At 39.5% G+C, this 19,353-nt stretch overlaps 2 protein-coding genes across 4 annotated transcripts in view; one reads left to right on the plus strand and one right to left on the minus strand.

Annotated features, from left to right (window-relative positions):
• The window catches only part of LOC132124176 (solute carrier organic anion transporter family member 5A1-like), an 86,859-nt gene extending 85,517 nt beyond the window's left edge, over positions 1-1,342 (plus strand). For both annotated transcript variants that reach the window (XM_059535061.1, XM_059535062.1), the window contains exon 11: positions 25-1,342. In XM_059535061.1, coding sequence (XP_059391044.1) covers positions 25-467 — 443 coding nt within the window. In that variant the 3' untranslated portion in view covers positions 468-1,342. The remainder of the gene's footprint in view (positions 1-24) is intronic.
• Positions 1,343-4,032: 2,690 nt separating this feature from the next.
• Positions 4,033-17,579, minus strand: LOC132123831 (cysteine/serine-rich nuclear protein 1-like). 2 transcript variants are annotated; one of them, XM_059534517.1, is made up of 5 exons: positions 17,320-17,579; positions 11,145-11,347; positions 8,237-8,496; positions 7,851-8,147; positions 4,033-7,203 (listed from the first exon to the last, which is right to left on the minus strand). In XM_059534517.1, exons 2-5 carry the CDS (start codon positions 11,326-11,328, stop codon positions 6,244-6,246), a joined length of 1,701 nt encoding a protein of 566 aa, XP_059390500.1. In that variant the 5' UTR covers positions 11,329-11,347; positions 17,320-17,579; the 3' UTR covers positions 4,033-6,243. The 2 variants fall into 2 exon arrangements, with proteins under 2 accessions (XP_059390500.1, XP_059390501.1); XM_059534518.1 differs by lacking the exon at positions 17,320-17,579 and adding an exon at positions 16,498-16,621.
• Positions 17,580-19,353: the final 1,774 nt, after the last annotated feature.

Raw genomic sequence — 19,353 nt, forward strand, 5'->3', positions numbered from 1 at the left:
CTTCTTCTTCTTCCATGTCTGCAGCCTACATTCCCACACCAATCTACTTTGGTGCGGTGATTGACACCACCTGCATGCTCTGGCAGCAGGACTGCGGTGTTCACGGCTCTTGCTGGGAGTATGATGTCACTTCCTTCCGCTTCGTGTACTTTGGCCTGGCCGCCAGCCTCAAGTTTGTGGGCTTTGTGTTCATATTCCTCACCTGGTACTCAATTAAATACAAAGAGGACCGTCTAGAGCGCTGGCAGCGGCATCTGCCTCCTCTGGGCACCGTCAGTGATCTCATCTGTCACGTGGGAGGCCACAAGAGCCACGCTCGTACCTGCTCCTGCCCCGTTTTCACACCCCGTCCCGAGCCCCCTGACCAGCCACCGCTCAACCGCGGACTCTGCAGCCAGAGCTGCCCCGGAAATGCCCTCAAAGCAATAACCCCACCTGCCCACTCGCTAAAGGAAATGCACATCTAAGGAACGTGCGCCCCGACATCTGCCTCCACGTGCCTTCCTGTCGGGTGCCTCCGTGTGGCTTTCAGGGGCTTGCTGCGCTCCCTGATCTCAGTGTCACCAGTACAAACTCACAGCAAATACAGGTTGTGAAAAATCATGGAGTATTTGCTGTCGAAGTGTATGGAAGACATCTCATGGTGCTAAATGAGGAATAGAGAGGACATTTCTCTGTATCCAATCTTGGTTTCCTATTATATCAAAGACAAAGGTCCACAAGCACAAAAGTATATCAGTACTATGCAACACCGTACCGCATTACAGCCTCCAGGCAGATGCTTTATACTCTATTATCATTAACAACAGCAGAACATCTCACATGGTTTTTATGAACAGGTCTGTCAAAAAAAAATCACCTCAAAATGGTGTTATCAATTCGCTTCCTGTTAGTTGGAGGGTTTGGTTATCGTGAGTGTGATTTGGGTAGTATTTAAGGAGCTTTACTAGAACTTTCAGCCTCCTCCAGATGGATCACATAGTGTTGCATGTAAATTCAGTGCCTCAGATTGCGCCATCAGCAGTGAGGTCTGCTGGATAACATGCTGAGCACTGAGTGGACTGCTAAAATGCATTTGGAGAAGGACTTTGAAGCCTTGTCTTCTCAGTCTTCATCTTCATAAACATTCTGTCTGTTCAATGATTGACTCTCAAATGACCATATGTGTTTTGTTGCATACTGCGGGGTCAGATGTTCAGTGGTATAGTATCAGGTCTCAAAGAAGTCAGGCTTTGGTCAGATCAATTTGATGGATTTTTTTTGGCGAATCCATATTCAAACTGGTTTAGTTTTTTGTAAGTGTGAACAAAAACACATGAAACCTGAAGTTTAAAAACCTAATCCAAACCACTTTCATATCTGGTTTTCATATCCATTGGCATATGGTTTCAAGGAGAACCTTTAACATCCATAGACCTTTCCATTACACAGGTTTTTTTCAAAGTGGAAAAAGGTTCTTTAGATTATTACAATGTCCTTCACAAAAGGAAAATAAATGGTTCTTTAAAGAACTGTTCAATGAAAGGTTCTTTTGGGAACCCAAAATCAATCTTCCATGGCATCACTGCGAAACTCCCCTTTCAGAACCTTTACTTTTAAGAGTGTATAGTGAAGTATGTGACTCTGTAGTGAATTAGTGATCAAGTCAGTGATTTTGGACACAGTGTGAATTCCTAAATGTCTCATTTGGTCAAAAGCTTAAGAGATATTATGATAGATATGAGCCGAGGCTAAACTTTAAATTTTTCATCCTCCCTTTCCACTTTTAAGGCACATTCACACCAAATACGATAACTTCAAAGATATACCAATATTGGTGTACACACCAACGAACGAAAATGTTCCGTTCATTATGTGCACACTGCAGTGTTTTCACGTGCCACTTTAAACATTCAAGCTATTTATAGTCAAATGGATTTTGATTGGCTGTCAATGTTTATATCATGTAAAAAAAAAATGCTTCAATGCTATTGTTTCTCTGTGTAGTTAAAGTTTTGGTGTGACTTTCCTATTTTCATAGAAGTAGAATTCATTAAAACTTACACAAAGTTATCATCCTTTGTGTAAACAGCTATGAATGATACAGTTTCTTGGCATCATGCTGACATCATCACTAAAGTACCCAATGTAGAAAGACCCAATATAAATGTCATCACTGGTTTGATCACAAAAGTCAGATTTGAAAACCAAATCATATTTGTCTGTAGTGTGAACAGCGATTCAAACCCAGATTCAAATCAGGCAACTGCTCATGCTGCTGCCGTGTCCAAATACCTGAGCATATCTGAGCAGCTTTAGCAATAGCATTGGTAAAGCCATAGAAGAATGTGAATGGATTCTCCAATTTGGTTTGGGAGCTGTTGACGTACATGAGCATGTGCTTCGGATCCTCAAGCACTGGCTCTATTCTTATGCACCAACTATATATAATTAACTTCTGCCTAATATTATGCAAACCTCAGATTTTCAGTAGTCTGTGATGGGTTTATGAAGCTAGTTTGGCAGATCATTAGATGAAGTGCAGTTGTTTTTGATCAGTACACAGTACAGAAGTCATTGAGAAGTTTTTAGCCATGTTTAATCATTTGCATAGGTATTATTTGGTTTAGTTATGATTAATGAGGGACTAACATGATAGTTAGTGCTTAGCATGCGAACAACAAAACCCATCTTAATCAATGAAAAAAACTCCATGCTGTATTAATTCCATCCTTTTAAATATATCTTCACTTTAAAATGATTTTGCAAGCTTTGCTGTATTATGAACACAATTTCAGACCTACGAAATGAGTACATACTTTTTCCAGACCTCTTATTGTCAGTGTTTTTCATAAAATATTGTGTTGAAAAGGTACTCAGATGATGACTTCAAGTATTAGAATGTGACATTTAAAAATTGGGGTGTAAGATGTGAAATCAAGCCCCTCTGTGAATTTGAAATTGTTTTTTTTTTATGTTTGTGAACTATAAGGTGTACAGTGGTGAAAGTCTGACTTCTTTACAATAATCAGGAGCTCCACATTAGTTTGACCTACAGTGTGAGCTGCTCAAAATCAATCTGATGAAATAGTTCATGTAGTGGCTGCAAGACGGTCTAAAATATCAATAAAGGATCTTGAAATAGACAAAGTAAAAATGAATTTCAACATGAACATGTAAATGAGAACAAACAAATGCAAAAAATACAGAAACCTGAAGAGCTGCTTTTTATTGTATATTAATCCCTCAGTATCCTGTTGTTATTTGGGGGAAGTCGTGGCCTAGTGGTTAGAGAGTATGACTCCTAACCCTAAGGTTGTGGGTTTGAGTCTCGGGCTGGCAACACCACGACTTAGGTGCCATTGAACAAGGCACCGAACCCCCAACTGCTCCCTGGGCACCGCAGCATAAATGGCTGCCCACTGTTTGTGTGTGTTCATTGCTGTGTGTGTGTGCACTTTGGATGTCCTGAACTCCCACATGTGAACTATTCATCTAGACATTTAATTCTGTCTTGGTTCTTCAAAATTTTATTGGCGTATTTACTGAAATAAAAGAATTTAGAAAGAAGCTGTGAAGGAGACATCAATGTCTCAATGTGTGTTGTTTAATACCTTGAGTTCCTTTAATAAAAAACAACAAAACGGTTTCATTCTTTGGACTCCAGTGACATCACATTTTTATATTTTGCATTTGTAAAATTTTCATATAAATTGTATTATAAGGAATTACTTTTTTTTTCTTTTAGTTTACAGTAGTGCCACCAACAGCGATACCTCAAACATTAATTTCTTTATGATTCGAAATATCAGAATTACAAAGTTTTATTTTATGTATTTAAAGCTAATTGATTGACTGAATTTAATTACAAAGATTTTTTTTCCAAGAGAAAGACAAAGACTGGCCTTTAAAACAACATTCTATCATTAAAAAAAATTCAAATATTAATATTAGAATATTCATGGTTGTATTTTTGATTTACAAACTGCAAAAACAAATAACATAACCCACGTAAGCACATACACAAAAGAACAACACGAACAAAGGCAGATATAAGAAAAAGCTTGACTTTTATTTTGAAGGGACAAACTACTGTCAAATGACTTGAATGAAATGAAAAGCTTTAAACGGTTAAGCGTGAAAATATATAATATAAAATAACTGCTTGGTTTTGTCTTTAGTTTCACAGAAGCAGAAAATATATACAACAAAAAAGGCAGAAGTAAGAAACACTTTTTAAAGCATCAGAGATCAAAACATACATCAATTGTGACTAATAAATACCTATCATTTCCATTTCATCGCGATGAGGTGATACATCTTTACAAGGGAATAATAAGATGGACTCCAAATAATGAAGCTATTAGCTTCAAGAACAGCACGTGAAGGCAAAAATAAAGCAAATACATTTCTGATTGAGCATTTTTGCTCTAAATGCATGTAGTACTGAGACAAAATGAACGGGTCTTGCATGCAAATGCTCCTATCGGATCAAATAGTTCTCCGCCGACAGCTAAAGTCTGGATGGTCAGATATGTACACAAATTCATTTCCTCAAAGCTCATTCAGAGACATACAAACTTAAACTTCTTCACTGTGAAGTGGAAACTATTGGGCAACACAAATTTGCATAATATGATACACGTTGCATAATATATGCAGGTTTTTATCAACAAAACGTTTTTGAAACTACTAAATTTATATCCACAATTCATGTTATCAGTTGTGTTTACCCAACCAGTAAGAGAGTACAATCAATTTGAGTTTGGTAAGTTCGTTTAGGTAGTTACATTGTAAGTAAACCCCCACTTTATGCCTGTCCAGAATACATTTTTCAAGCATAGATTTAGCTCTATTAATATATTACAAATGTTTCGATACTTGAAGAACAATGTGGATTTCATTTCTTAATAAAATAATTTGTCAATAAACAGATTAGAATTCTCTCAAATCTACATAGTTACAAAATGTTAATTCTCTAGATCATAGGCAACGTCATCAGAAGCTGATTTTTAATCAATAGGTAGGTTATACAGCATCATCTCATTCATTAGACAGGAAACAGCGGCTCCTCGTGTTAACAGGCACAAAGACTAAACTTTTCTTTCGTTAAACGCACCTTTCTCTTTATTGCCCAAACCATGAATAAATTAAGTTCTAATGCTGAAATTCTAAACGTGAAATAGCTTAAAGTGTTACTTCATAGTAATAGAATAGATTATTAAATACTTTGCAGTTGGTGCCCTTTCCTCCACAGCTCAAACATAAAGATGTGCTTCGCACAGGTTAACGTAGGTGAGAAACGTGAACAAAACTTCTCCCGAGCACAGTGTGGCTCAGATAATATTCAGCTGGCATTCGGAGAAAAAACAAATAACTTGCTAGGAATAAATAAAAGCAATTCGAAATAATGGTCAACGGATATCACAGTTACATTATGAGATATCTGCGGCGTGTAGAATAAATTAAAAGGAAAGCGTTCACTTTTCTCCACCTTGTGCTGATGATCCAACACCATAAAATGGCATGAAAACAAACTTCGATTCAGAGGCGAAGGGACGACATGACGCGGACCTATCTGAGCTCTGACTGGTTCATTTTTATCACAGATAAAGTGCTAACTGAGGAGTCTCTGGGGGATTTGTGTACCGTTAGAAAATCCCAAGGAGCCGTTTTGTGGAACAGGAGTCTTCCTCTAGCTTTGCCAAAAAAATTAAAAAAAGTACAGACCACCATCTCAAGTCCAAAAAGAGACCCCTTCAAAAGGGCTCGTTTAAATGCTGTTCGTTTTGGTGAAAATTCTCTGAAAAAAAAACGCCAAATAACAGCGATGGTCAAAATCCATTGCTTCTGAAAGCTAGAAAAAGTCCCTGAGATACATAATCAGCATTATGACTCCCACTGGTGCCCCTTCTGAATTTATATAAATAACCTTATAATAATAATAATAATAGTAATAATAATAATGGTAAATGTTGATAATACAATATGGGTGAGAAGTTCTTCACCTTCCTGGCCATATGTAAAAACATTCAAAATCCGTCGGCCAGACTTGAAATGTTAGCTGCCACAGCAATGGCAATAATGATAATAAAGATTGTTATAATAACTTAATATTTTGCTAACATCTTAAAGGCAGATAATGCAAATATTGATACCCTGGGATGGAGGGTCTCCATTCATAAAGTAAAGATAAACTAAAAGATATAGCATTCATTTACAATCCCCTAGTTTATTTGTACAGTGATCCTACAGGAGCCCCTGTTAGACTTTTACAGACTCCATCACCGACAGCTTCATGGCATCTTCTAGCATTTGATTGTCCGTGAAGGTTGCCGGGGGTTCTGGGACAGAATCCGACAGGCCGATCAGAGACTCCAGGAGACATGTGCCTGGGTCGGAGGCCTGTGGAAGGCTGGGGTAAGTAGGCAGCTGGAACTGAAAGAAGGTGTCCATGTGTTCGTACTCCTTTAAGGAGTTGTACAACGAGCTCGGTCCAAGACAAGGAAAGCTGTCAAAGAACTCCAGGTCTGATTCGGATGACAGGCTCAGGTCCATGTAGCTGGCCGAGTGATCGATGGAGGGCGAGGGTGTGTGGGGGACGGAGGTGCTGTGGAATAGGGCGTTACCTTGATTAGCGTTCTCGTCTAAGAGCCCAGACATGTTCGTACGGCCATTATCCGTCGTGTTGTCTGTCGTGCTGAAAATGCCGTAGCCCATTAACTCGCTCTTTTTTAGCTGGAAGTCGCAGTTGTTATTGTAGTTGTTGTTGTGCTCCCTGACAAAACAGTCCTCATTGTCTGTGTCGCTAAAGGTTAAGATTCTCGTAAGTCCATTTTCATCGACACCTAGCGGCGACTGCTCACTCTGAGCATTTTCCGTGGATTCTGAGTCCTCGCTCTGGCTTGAAGAACTAGACGAATCGGTCATGTCACTGCTACAGCTGTTCTCTCCCGCAGCTATTAGCTCCGAGTTGAAGTGAAACGTGGGTCTGTCTGGTGTGGTGCTGCTCTCTGCTGGGTGGCTTGGGGAACTGCAGTTTGGCTGATCTTCAGAGGGCGTCTCATTCTCTGCCGTGTGCTCTTGCAAACGCTTCTCTAACTCTAGCTTCATGATAGTGTGGATGTAGTGCGTCTGAACTCGGCTGGAGTTGAACTCTATGCGGCCTTCTGTGTTTCCACAGCCATCTTTAGTGCAGCCACATGGGAAGGATGAATGGTCCATCTGTGAAGTCAATACACAGTACATTGTGAATGAAGAAAGTGAATATAAAATACAATATAGAATCTATATCAAAATACAATTATATATAGCATTTCAAACTACCTTTATAAATAGACTTTTAAAAGAACTACGTAATGAAGTGCTTAAATTGATTTAAATAATACTTTAAGATTTAAATTGGAGGAATATTTGATAAATTAGATTTTTTTTTTTACATTTCTTCTGCATTAATATATAATACACACTACTTTTTTTAAGTTTGGGGTTAGTAATGTTTTTTGTTTGTTTGTTTTTGTGAAAGACATCTTATGCTCACTAAGGCTGCATTTATTTGATAAAAAAATACAGTAATATTATGAAATATTATTTAAGTTTATAATAATTGTTTTGTGTTTCAATATATATTAAAATGTAATTTTTTCCTGTGAATTTTCAGCAGTCATTACTCCAGTCTTCACTGTCACATGATTCTTCAGATATGTCTTCACGGTCACTTTTGATCAAGTAAATGCATCCTTACTGATTAAAAGTAATGTTGCTGACACCATTTTCTACAGTTCGAGCAACAGGAATAAAATCAGGAAATATTCCCCATAACCTTGGGATGGTTTGTTCTAAAAGACATCTGTCATGACTGAATCACTCACCTGACATTTGATCCCAGCCAAACTACAGCTGCAGCTCTCCGGCTCGCAGAAGCCCTGGCAGTCGCATCCGCAGTCTTCTCTTGATGCACGCAACTCATGCAGCTGATGCTTCTCATCTTTATCGATTTTCTTCACGCCAGCGGCTTTGAGGATGGCGTATCTTCTCTTGGAGGGGTAGGGATGCAGGAAAGAGCCGTCATCCAAGTTTACTCCACTGAGGTCAATTTCATCCTCTGGAATGTCATCGATGGTCAACCTGTCTGCCTCTTCGGACACTTGGGTACCATTTTGGGTAAGCTACCACAGGAAAAAGATATTTACGTGACTACAACTTTAAAACCTCTCATGTCTGACAACAATTTTTAGAAAATTAAACTCAAGAATACCTTCAGCTTCAGAGCTTCCAGTTTCTCCTCCTTCAATCGGTTTTTGATTTTCTCTCGCCGTAGGTGGCGCTGTGCTATGGCAAACTCCGCTAATGTGTAGCAGCTCTTGGCGCTGTGTCTCTGCACCATGCCAAGGGTGCAACCTCCCCGGCTTGGCACGCTGGTGAAGCCCTGACAGCGAGGAAAGAAGAAGACCGTAACCTGGTCAAACTGCACATTTCCTCGCCGTGTGCGCTTGGCCTTCTTCAGGATAGATGTGGCTGGTAAAAGAGAGAAATAATGAGAGGATAAATATAAGACGTTCAGGCTTGTGGTAGACTCGAAAACATTAAATGGAAAACAGTGTGCAAATACATTCACAGAAATTCATGCTTGGAATTTTTTAAAGGAAAATTAATAGCACATGTCTGGAGAGAGAGAGAGAGAGAGAGAGAGAAAAGAGAGTGGTGGAAAAAAAGTCCTGTTCCTAGTGTCTCATTGGGGAGTATTTGAGTAGGAAGTGTGCCAAGCCTATTGGGAAGACTTGGAGTGAGTGAGTCTCTTGTGTAAACATCAAGATCATTTTAACATTATTGTCGCTTGTGCACTAAATCACCACTAGATGGCAGGCTACACACAGCAAATCATCTCAGTGCTACGACCATTCAGTCATACTGCAAACACAATATTCCACCACTCAACATCAGAACAGATGTGCAAATAGTTCAGCTTCTAGTTATCGGTCTGATCCAGTCATATGCGAAGACAACTGCATTCCTCTTTGCTAGTGTCTGACAAACACTCCACACAGGAATTTCCCCTTGGTGAGTAAAGCATCCAAAATCACAACCCAGCAGCTGGATGATCTGAAGTTTGAGGTTTTTGGAAGTGGTGCGGGCACTCAAGACAGTTGCTATTTAATAAAATTAAGCCCATCTTTATATGAAATGGGACATCTGTCCGCACTTTCCTTGAAAATGATTCCTACAACTAACCAAAAATTTTGAATTTTCTTCTTTTAAAAAAAACTGATTTTTTTTTTTTTACTCGTTAATTCCTTGTCCTCTGTGCAGGAATACATGGGTGTTGAATTGCTAGCCTCTGTGAGAGAGAAGCACACTCTCCCTCAGTGCCACCAGCTCACCGATTGTTATCTGAAGGGAATGAAGGAGATGGCTCTCACTGTACCTACAGCTGGTTTATATTAGACTTGCAATGGTGGGAACTCATCCTCGCACATTTTCTTATATAGAAGCTTGTGCAAATATGTTTTGCTCATCTAATAAAAAAGGTATATCAGATGGACACCACAATTGTTCTCATATTCATATACGGGATGGACCATATCAGAAATACAAAACCATGTTATTGTTTGAGGAACAGAGCAGCTTTATGCATTATTGGTGATTTTAAAAATTAGAGTAAACAAGCACTGACTTCTTATTGACATCTCAGTTATGCAATAATTCTCTGTGGATGTAAGTCCGGGTGAAAATAAGGTATTGAGTGACAGACAAACAGCATGCTCAGAGGTTTGTACGTTTGAGTGTGATGGTGCCAACCATTATGCAACACTGAAAAGACATCCAAAAGACTCCAGAAAACATGGTTTGTGAATATTAGACATGTGCAAGCTACTGAAAAGACTGTGCACTAACTACTGTTCAAAAGTTTGGGTCAGTAAGATTTAAGAAATTATTAATTTTATTCAGCAAGGATGCACTCAATTTAACTAAAGCGACATGAAAGACATTCATGTTACAAAGACTTGTATTTTAAAAAAATATTGTTCTTTTGAACTTTCCATTATTATTTTCAAATATCAAAGAATCCTCATAAAAATAAAAAGTATTATGTTTCCACAAAAATATTAAGCATAAAAAATCACTTACTGACCACTTTTGATTGGTAGTATGTCTGTCACTCAGCTTTTCCCCCCATTCTCATCCAATTTTATAAGCCGTCTACCCTGACAAAGCTCCATTCTCTGACTTTGTTTCATAAACACAAGCAGACAGCGGTATCGTTTCCCTTCCTCTTCTCTTCATCCCTGCCTTCCTGCTCCGCGCCCCTCTGCATTTCTCAGCACCTGTGCTGGGTTCATGCCCGGTGCTCAGACAAAGCTCTGCGTTCATTCTGTCTCCGTCACATGGCACACTCGCTGGCTCCCTGCCCTGCCATCCTGAGAAACTCACAACTCTTTCCTATCCATTCCCTGACTCACCGCAACAACCTGGATGAAGGGTCTGGAGGAGGTGACCTTGTGAATGGGTCATGCATCAAAACAACCTGTGTAATTAGTTGCATCCATGCAATTAATCTTGCACCCTCCTGCATCTCAATAACACCTTATCAGGTAGAACACAAGGTTGAGATAAGCCTTGCAGACCTTATGCATTAGAAATAACAATGGGAATAGGAGACTGTCACACGTGAATTTTAAATATTCTAACTGACCGTCTTTTTTTTTTTTTTTTTTTTTTTTTTTTTTAGGTAATCGCTATTTTAGAATGTATTGCCTGATTGTTTCCATGGCGACACATGCTTGTCACATGACACATTGCAGCCACTAAGAATGGGTGAGGTCAAAATGAGAGTCCTAACACTTTCTTACAAACACACAGCTTTTCGCTTCACAAGACTTATTGACGGGAGTTGTGTTGATCGCTTGTGGATTATTGTGATGTTTTTGTCAGCTGTTTGGACCCTCATTCTGACGGCACCCATCCACTGCAGAGAATCCATTGGTGAGCAACTGATGTAATGCTAAATTTCTCCAAATCTATTATGATGAATAAACAAACTCCTCTGCATCTTTGATGGGCTAAGGGTGAGCAAATGTTTTTTGGGGTGAACTATTCTGTTATATAAGAACCACTTCTCAACCATAATCAGAGAATAAATGAGTAGTTCAAGGGAGGAAACTTACTGTTAAAGGATGTTGCTGGGGAGCTTGGGTTGCTGGGGGTCGAATCCAGGGTGTCAGAGAAGCAGCTCTCCCCATCCGAGTCCCACTCAGAGAAGGCAGAGGAGGAGAGAGAGGAAGGGGAGGAGGAAGAGTAACACGGATCCTCCTCCACCTCCTTATACTTCCTTTTGAGAACCCCGCTCATGGCGCTATCGTTTGGTGATCTGTAAGAAACAAGCAAAAGACAGAAAAGCATTACAAGAGTGTTAAAGGGGCAAAAATTTAAGTTGCACTTTCATGCAATCTGCCTTTGACCACCAGCTAATTTGTTTTGCAATGGAAATGGCATCGATATTGCAAGCAGTGCTTAGATGTTATTGGCCTATGTAGAACTTTTGTTGTCCCAATAACAGCTAAATGTCCAGTGAGGTTTTTAAATACAGGCTATGACTATTACTCCCCAAACAAGCTGCTGATCACGCTTTATGCCGCCTCTGAGCGGTGAGGAAAACAGTAAGCAATAAATCAACAATTACCAGACCCTTCACCCACTTCTAAATCCAATCGCTTAGACAAATACATTGATTAGGATGGGGGTTGATTACATAGCCACATTAGTGTGGAGGGTAAATTTAGGTTACCCCTCTAAAAAAAAAAAACACACATCCTAAAGCCGGTAGCAGCAATTACGCTTTACACAGCTACTAAATGCATTTTATGAGACTCTGTAGTAAATGTGTGTACAGCTTGGCACAGTAAACAGGTTTATGTAAGCCCAGACTGCATTTGCTGCTGCTCCTGTGGAGAGGTTGCTTATTAGGCAATAAAAGCAATCAATCCTTTGCAGGAAGGGTCTAGTCGGTGCCCAACAGCTTTTAAGGGTCAGAGCCGGTGCAGCACAGTGGCGTTTACACAAAACCATCATTTGATACAGGCAGCTGTGGAGTCGTTTGTTTCTCTGCCCGGAGATAAACCCCAGTCAGCTAGTTCACCTCAGGCTTGGCCTCTCACTGCACTCCACAGCTCAGATACGTTCATGTTGAAACAGGCAGAATAGAAGGAAGGAAAGGGTTTGCAAGATGAGTTTTCAAGTGAACGGACAAAAATTAAACTTAAGATGTGACAGCTAGTCATTAGTCAGTAGTAGAATTGTATCCTTTGCTAACTGGACTAAGAAAAGGCATTTTTTTCCCTAGAAGACTAAAAGTGATAATGAGTAATAAATAAGTGTTTTAGAACAAGGATTGATCCCAGCAAGACAGCCACTTCTAAGAAAAAGTGACAGACAGTCGTGACTGGCAGATTATATAGCTCATGAATTTGGTCTATGCTGTGTCATCGACAAAAAAAAAAAAAAAAGAGCAAAATGGCACTGAATCATCCCTGCCATACAGAGTGTGACTAACACAATATGACTCAATAGTAGTCTGCTATTTTTCTAATAATCATCAGTGTTAGTCAATAATGCATCCTGCTTAACTATACAGCACAATGTTGTTTAAAAAAAATGCTATACCTGGAATAATACAAAATATAATTTTTTTTTTACACATTATAATTTTGTGATGTCGGAAATCCCTTGTAGCATTTTTAAATAATACTTTTAGTTTTAAATGTTTGAGTTAAAAATTTTCACAAAGCAAAATAGTGTAGAATTTTAATACTGGTGATTTTTCGTTATTGGACATAACAGGGACTTAATCTATGTTCCCTGATCTTAAGACATGAGTGTGTAGACTTCCTATTCCCACAGGTTGCTTTGTTTACAAGCTGAACTTCTATCTCTGTGCATGTGTATTTCACACATTAGCTCTGCAGTCACAAATGTGCCAGACATCGAGGGGATGTCTGTGCTGTCTGCACATTCAGCCGTGTCTCCCCGGCTGCCAAATATCACTGCCAAAAAGCACAAAGTGAGTCTTTATCTTCATTTAAACCTGAGAATATCTTCCATGAGTCAAACTTATCTGCTTGTGCAACACCAGCCGAAAGCAAATAATCCTCTAAGCCTGACAAGAGGAAATATAGTTGGAAAGTTATGCAAAAGTTTGTCAAAATCAGATATGGGTTTTAAATGGACAAATGACACCGCAATGTTTTGACTTGCCTGAAAACAGCAGTAGAGGCGAAGGGCGATCTATTTTTATTGCAAACAGTATGTGTCCAGATCTGTCCTCATTTGCATGCGGACAGAGCCAGAGTATGAGCGTGAACCCTTACATGCTATGTCTTGATTGAAAACGAGTAGCTTTTTGCACAGACAAGCCCATAGACTTCAGCAGGAACATCTTTTTATGCAAACGGCAAGATGACTAGAGAGAGTCTTGACACTTGATTTTCACCACAACATGGGGAGAAGACTGCAAGCCAAAGAAGTATTCACCCTCATCTGCTCATTTGACTAGTAAATTGCCTTTTGCCTTCTCTCACCGTCACGTTTCTATACACAATCCATTCACTCTTTGTTCAAGAAACCACCTGAAAATGGTATCTGGTGCTCGTTGTTGACGGAGTTTACTTTCACATTCAACAAACATCACAAATACTCATTTAAAAGAGAAACAGGGACGATCCCTGAGGACGGTATGCATGCCTACCAAGCAGAGGAGTTTTAATTAAGGACTCTGGACAGTGAGGAGAGGGGGAAGAGAGAGCGGGTCATTGTCACTTGACTGCAGCCTACCTGACACTGATTTGTTCATCTTGCTCAACGGGCAGAAACAATGACAACAAGCTAATCCCAGGAACAAGAGAGGGGGGATGCAGGGGGCTCAGCTGGAGGTCAACATGGAGCTTGTCATGTTGCACTCCAACATCAGCGGTGACTAGATATACAAGCGAGAATCTCACAAATAAAAATGAGCAGTCATTTTTCACACATAAATTCACTATAGAGCACGTCTGGATTTCACATCCAGACAGGAGCTGTCACCGACAAAGTATCCCAGAAGCTCAGAGCAGGTGAAACGTTCGCACAGGAACATAAATAATGATGGGCTGCCATTCCAATAAAGGCAGTGCACTGAGGAGGTATTCTCAATGCTGTTGTCACTAAGAAAGGTGGAAATAAATCTCAAGCAGAAAGCGTAAATGGCCACAAAAGAAGCAGACTGCTGAAACCGGATCTTTAGCTGTTGTCGGCAGGCTCATTGCAGTTTAGTGTAGAATAAACTTCTTTAACTCCCCCGTTGTTGCTGTCCTGCTTCCAAAAAGCATAAAAAACATTGAGCAGCCTGTCTGCAAACAGTGGAATCTTGTCCTGATCTTATGCAAGAGTTGACTTTGCCCCTCCAACTCACTAATAATCAGCAGCATGTACCTCTAAAAAGTGGGACTATGCTAACAGGCTGCAAAATATGGTGCAAAAACCCTTGCGAGATAAATGGAATAAAAATCCAGATTCCACAACACTCAAGAACTGCAGTCAGGGGGAGGAGGGAGTCGTGTGTTGTGCCCCTCATCACTCTAGATATTCAACTATACCAGAGACATTCTGTTCCTCAACCTCAACCCATGACGAGTACACATTCATCCTAAATAGGAGCACATAGTGATGTGGGAAGAGGGTAGCCGGCGAGAACTTTAAACAAATAAATAATGCAATGTCTCCAGCCCACAGGAATTCTCCCCTGGCAACGGCGACACATTCTGTAATAGTCTCGCTATCCCAGATGTGTCTGTAGTCCAGACCACTATTGCCCAAAAGGAACTACATCAGACTGAAACATCTATAAAAACACCTGATGGGGCATCGAGAGTCATCAAAGATTACACTATTATCGTGGAGATGAAGACTAAGCTGTATGGACTCATCATAGTGTGCATTTCCAAAATTGAAATACACAGACAAAGATTTATAAGAATACAAAAATTTACTTTACTGATATCCAAAGTGAAATTTAGTGAAAAACTAACCAGAAAAAAAGACAATTCTAACTTAATTTTTTTTTTTAAGTGGTTTTCAAACTGGGGTCTGGGGAAAACAAATAAATAATGAAAATAAGAATAAATGAAACTCAAATAAATATATAAAATGATTGAAATTATTATTATTTTTTTATTATTCAATTAATACATCTAACAAAAGAGTAATATAGTAAGTAAAATACCTTTACAGAATGAATTATAGCCTTAATTTTAGGAGCAATCATATTAGGATGATCATATTTGGGGATCTGGGGCAACAAAGATCGAAAACCCTTACTTACACTTTCAGAGGTATAAAAAAAATAAGACATCTTAAAACACCCTCTGAAAGTCATTTCACAATTTTGAATGAATTGTTCCTCACATTTTAAGTCAACGAGTGGAAAATATGATCACTCAGGAAACTGCCTATACTGAAAGCACATATTTCCATCACAAATGGAACAATTTGCATCAATATCTGAAATGCAAACTTCCAACAGTGTTGCTTTCTCGAGAAGTCATCAGCAGGAGTTTGTTCTGACTAACTTAATGTTGACAAAAATAAATACTAGCCATCTTTATTATTCTCTTAAGACTCCCAAGGGAGAGAGTATGTGGGGGGAGCTCAGGGGTCAGCAGCTCATGTATGGGGCACTCACTGGTACCTCACAAGCTGGGAGGAATGCTAGAGAGTGACAAAACAGATGGGATCCCTCTGCTTCTCAGTTTTAGAGACATCAGGACCTCCACCTCCCCCAATAAAACTGCCAAACACCGAACTATCCCAAATAGGAACACCCAATCTGAGGGTGGGAGCTTTACAAAAAGATGACATGTTGTGATGTACACTAATGATGTTGACATCATCTCAGTTAAAAGGTATGGCTGGTCTAAATGAGACACATGACGACTCTTAAGAAAATAAGGAAAGAAAACTACCCAGACATGTCACTATACTGACTCTCTAGTAAGTTCACAGTGATTTCAATGACCATGACACACGTACACACAAATTCACACCTCATTAACCCACAACTACGAACAAAATAAACAAAATAATGTGTATCTTTTATGGGTCCTATTTGATAAGTTTAACATGCACTCCCATTTAAAACATGTCTTTTTATAGAAAGGACAGCCACCTGTGACCAGTGCACCTTGAGAGACATTTTAAGACATGAAACACAATAAAAGACTTACTAAGGTTGAGCATGTAGGTGGAGTAAGTAAACAAAATTCGACAGGCAATATTAATTATTCCCACAAACAATTCAAGTGAGGTCATAAACCACAACATAAACTTTCAAAGCGTAGCCTACGCGAACATCATCATAATAAGAGGCGCTCCGAGCTGGTATTTTAACAATATACCGAGTCGCTTGAACTAAAAGTTTACATATAAGCTCATAAGTGAATGTAATAACTTCCACATTAAATCTGCTTACAGACATGAACTGGGAATTACCTCAAGAAAGAATCCAGCTAATATGCAGCCGAACTCAACAGCAACTAACAAACGAGTGTGAATGAGCACATTAGGTTACATTTCCAGTCACGCCGTGCCCAACGTGTCAATTGTTTATTTGCCTCTCGTGATGAGCCTCAGACCCGCATTCAGCCTCGCAGGCACCCGCGGTGACGTCACCGAGGACTGGAAGCGCTCGTGAAGCTGAGCGCAGATCTACAGGCACACACACACTATTGAAATTATGCGGTGTGGCACCTTAAGGAGTCGCTCGCGCTTCAGAAGACACACAAGCAATATGAACGTGAACGAGGAATGCACTCAGCACATACACACTTCCAACCCAGCAATTACGGCTTATCGGATACACACACACACACAACACATAGTGTCCAATATGCTGGAATCCTGCCAACGGATCCGATCAGAACCGCCAACAGCTGCTAATGAGAATGATCTTTTAATCAATCCCAGCGACTGTTTGACAGGGAAGAAGCTTATATTTAGCATCCATGTTAAAATAATAAATCGTTTAAGAGTTTATTAGTGAAACAAAATGTATTCACGAGCGTATACATTACAAATGCAATAATGGTAAATAATGTAAACTTTAGTTAGTTGTTGTTGTGGTTGTTTTAGCATTTTACAACAATATAATTCGCTTTACCTTCGCTATTTAAAATAGTTACACAACACATTATATCTGTTTACACTGGCCGACGAAAGAACACTGAAACTATCTGGCTGGACTCCAGCCCCTAGGTTTGCCTATTAGACACATTACAAGTGCAGCGTTAACCAGCGCGGACCTCCGCTACTCACCGATAACGTGTCCGATCAGCATTAGTAAATCACAGTAGAGAAAAAGAAGAAGCTGTAATAATCCAAGTGATACAATGGAGCGTTTATCCGTATAGAGATCACGCTCTGTCCGTGTGGCTATTGTGCTCTCGGCGTACTGAAGCAGCCGCTGAAGCTGTTTCTCTTGTCTGAAGCAGACGGCTGAGCAGCGCAGTCTTTTCGTCAGTGGAAAACTCCCTCCTGGCGTGTGACGCAGGCGGTGACACTGCCCACGCGCCGCTTCCTGCCTTCCGCGCGGAGCGACACTCCTCCTGGCGCGCTCGCATCCTGACAGAAAATCACTATAGTAACATGATTGAGAAAGGGCCGGAACACAATAAGCGCGGGTTATGGGAAACAGTAAAGGGTTCATGACCCTGAATTTTCTTTTTTACTGTAATCATATTTCATGTAAATACTGTAGCAATCGTAGTAAATAACATTTCCTAAAAACATTGCAACACCTTTCTGCTATTTTGTTGTATAACAGTGGTGCCTAATAAATCTTAACTATGGTAAATTATCTATAAATGTTTTATATAATAGCCAATATTCATACAATTTAAATGTATGATTTATTCTATAGCTACTCTTAAGGTTTTTTAATATTTAATCATCACTCTTTATCGTGTAATTTTGTGACTGAATTAATTAAATAGGCCTACAGTACACGCAGTTTGATGTTGTCTGGCTGGTTATTATTCATCATTTCCTGAGTCAACCTCCACTGAATTAATGAGTCAAAAATCTTTTGCATCATTTAGTAGTAAATCCTGTTATACTTTTGCATCATTCAGTAGTAAAACTTGTTAAACCATTGCCTCATTTATTGGTCAGATTGTTGCAAATGTTGGTTGCAACAGTTGGTGCTATTTCCCAGACACACTGAATAAGTCATTTGATTACATTTCATGCATTTATTAAAAAAGCTAGACTGGAGCTGAAGGCGAGTTTAAGGTGAGTCACAGTGATTTCAGGTACGACTGAACATTACGTCCCCTCCTATCTAAAGCATCTCTGCAGTGTTACAGTCAGGGTTCGAAATGACTTAGGACTCTTGGGGGGTCCCCTAAAATTTAATTATTAAAGGTTCTGAAGACTACCTTGCTACACGATATACTGTAGGCAAAATTATATGGACCAGTGTTGAAGGTGGGATAATGGTCTTGGGATGTTTACCCTTGCCCCGCTGCAAATATCTAGATACATACATTGCCAACAACACCTGCCATCCCACCCCTACAGGCACATATGAAATTCTGAAAAACTATCACTTCTTCTTGCTTTACTACTCCTTCCTCTTCTTCCTGAAAACAATTTGACCTAATGAGTTGAGTAGCTCTTTTTGTAAAGTTCTAGGATGATTGGGTAAATTCGTAGGGTAGGCCTAGTGCCTCTGCATAGAAAATAATAAACAAAGTACAAGCATATATAAATGCAATAGAACAAAAATACATGTGAAATAAAGCAGTGCTATTGGTTTCTCAGGTAAATTAACTGTATAAGTTACAGACATTGAATAATCAATTGTAAAATAACACTGCCTTCACTGTATAGATTAAATATGGTTCATACAATTAATATAGTTTATGCAGTTGCAGATACCATATAGAGTAAAAGAATAGGCGTGAGGCGCCAAAAAACGCGCTTTTTTTGCATCCCTGATATCTATAATTTCCCCCAACAACAGCCATGTTAGCTGGCAGATCATTTGGCTTCAGACACATAAGTTACACAGCTAGCAAGAAACGTTGACAAACGTACTCTTCTAATCATTACACTGGGTATATAGTTAATGCAACTTTTGATATAGGAACTCGAACTCCTAATATTTTACTATAAGCAATTATGGAGATATAAACACAAATCGAAGCACTTACAGGATTTTCATTCAGGATTTCACTCTTTGTGATGTTTCGTTTTGCCGTGTTCATCTAGTACGTGTCTGGGAGCACCACAACAACAATCTGTGATGCTGAACTCACATTTAGCTAATAGCTGCCCTGATTGCTGCCT

This window comes from Carassius carassius, chromosome 42 (assembly GCF_963082965.1).
Source record: "Carassius carassius chromosome 42, fCarCar2.1, whole genome shotgun sequence".
NCBI classification, from domain to species: Eukaryota; Metazoa; Chordata; class Actinopteri; order Cypriniformes; family Cyprinidae; genus Carassius; species Carassius carassius.

Excerpts from the sequence above, each read along its gene's own strand:
- LOC132123831 (XM_059534517.1), bottom strand. The coding sequence starts at position 11,328 with ATGAGCGGGGTTCTCAAAAGGAAGTATAAGGAGGTGGAGGAGGATCCG. Across the intron at positions 8,497-11,144 it reads CCCAGCAACATCCTTTAACA|CCACATCTATCCTGAAGAAG; the intron begins GTAAGTTTCCTC and ends CTCTTTTACCAG. Across the intron at positions 7,204-7,850 it reads TGGCTGGGATCAAATGTCAG|ATGGACCATTCATCCTTCCC; the intron begins GTGAGTGATTCA and ends TTGACTTCACAG.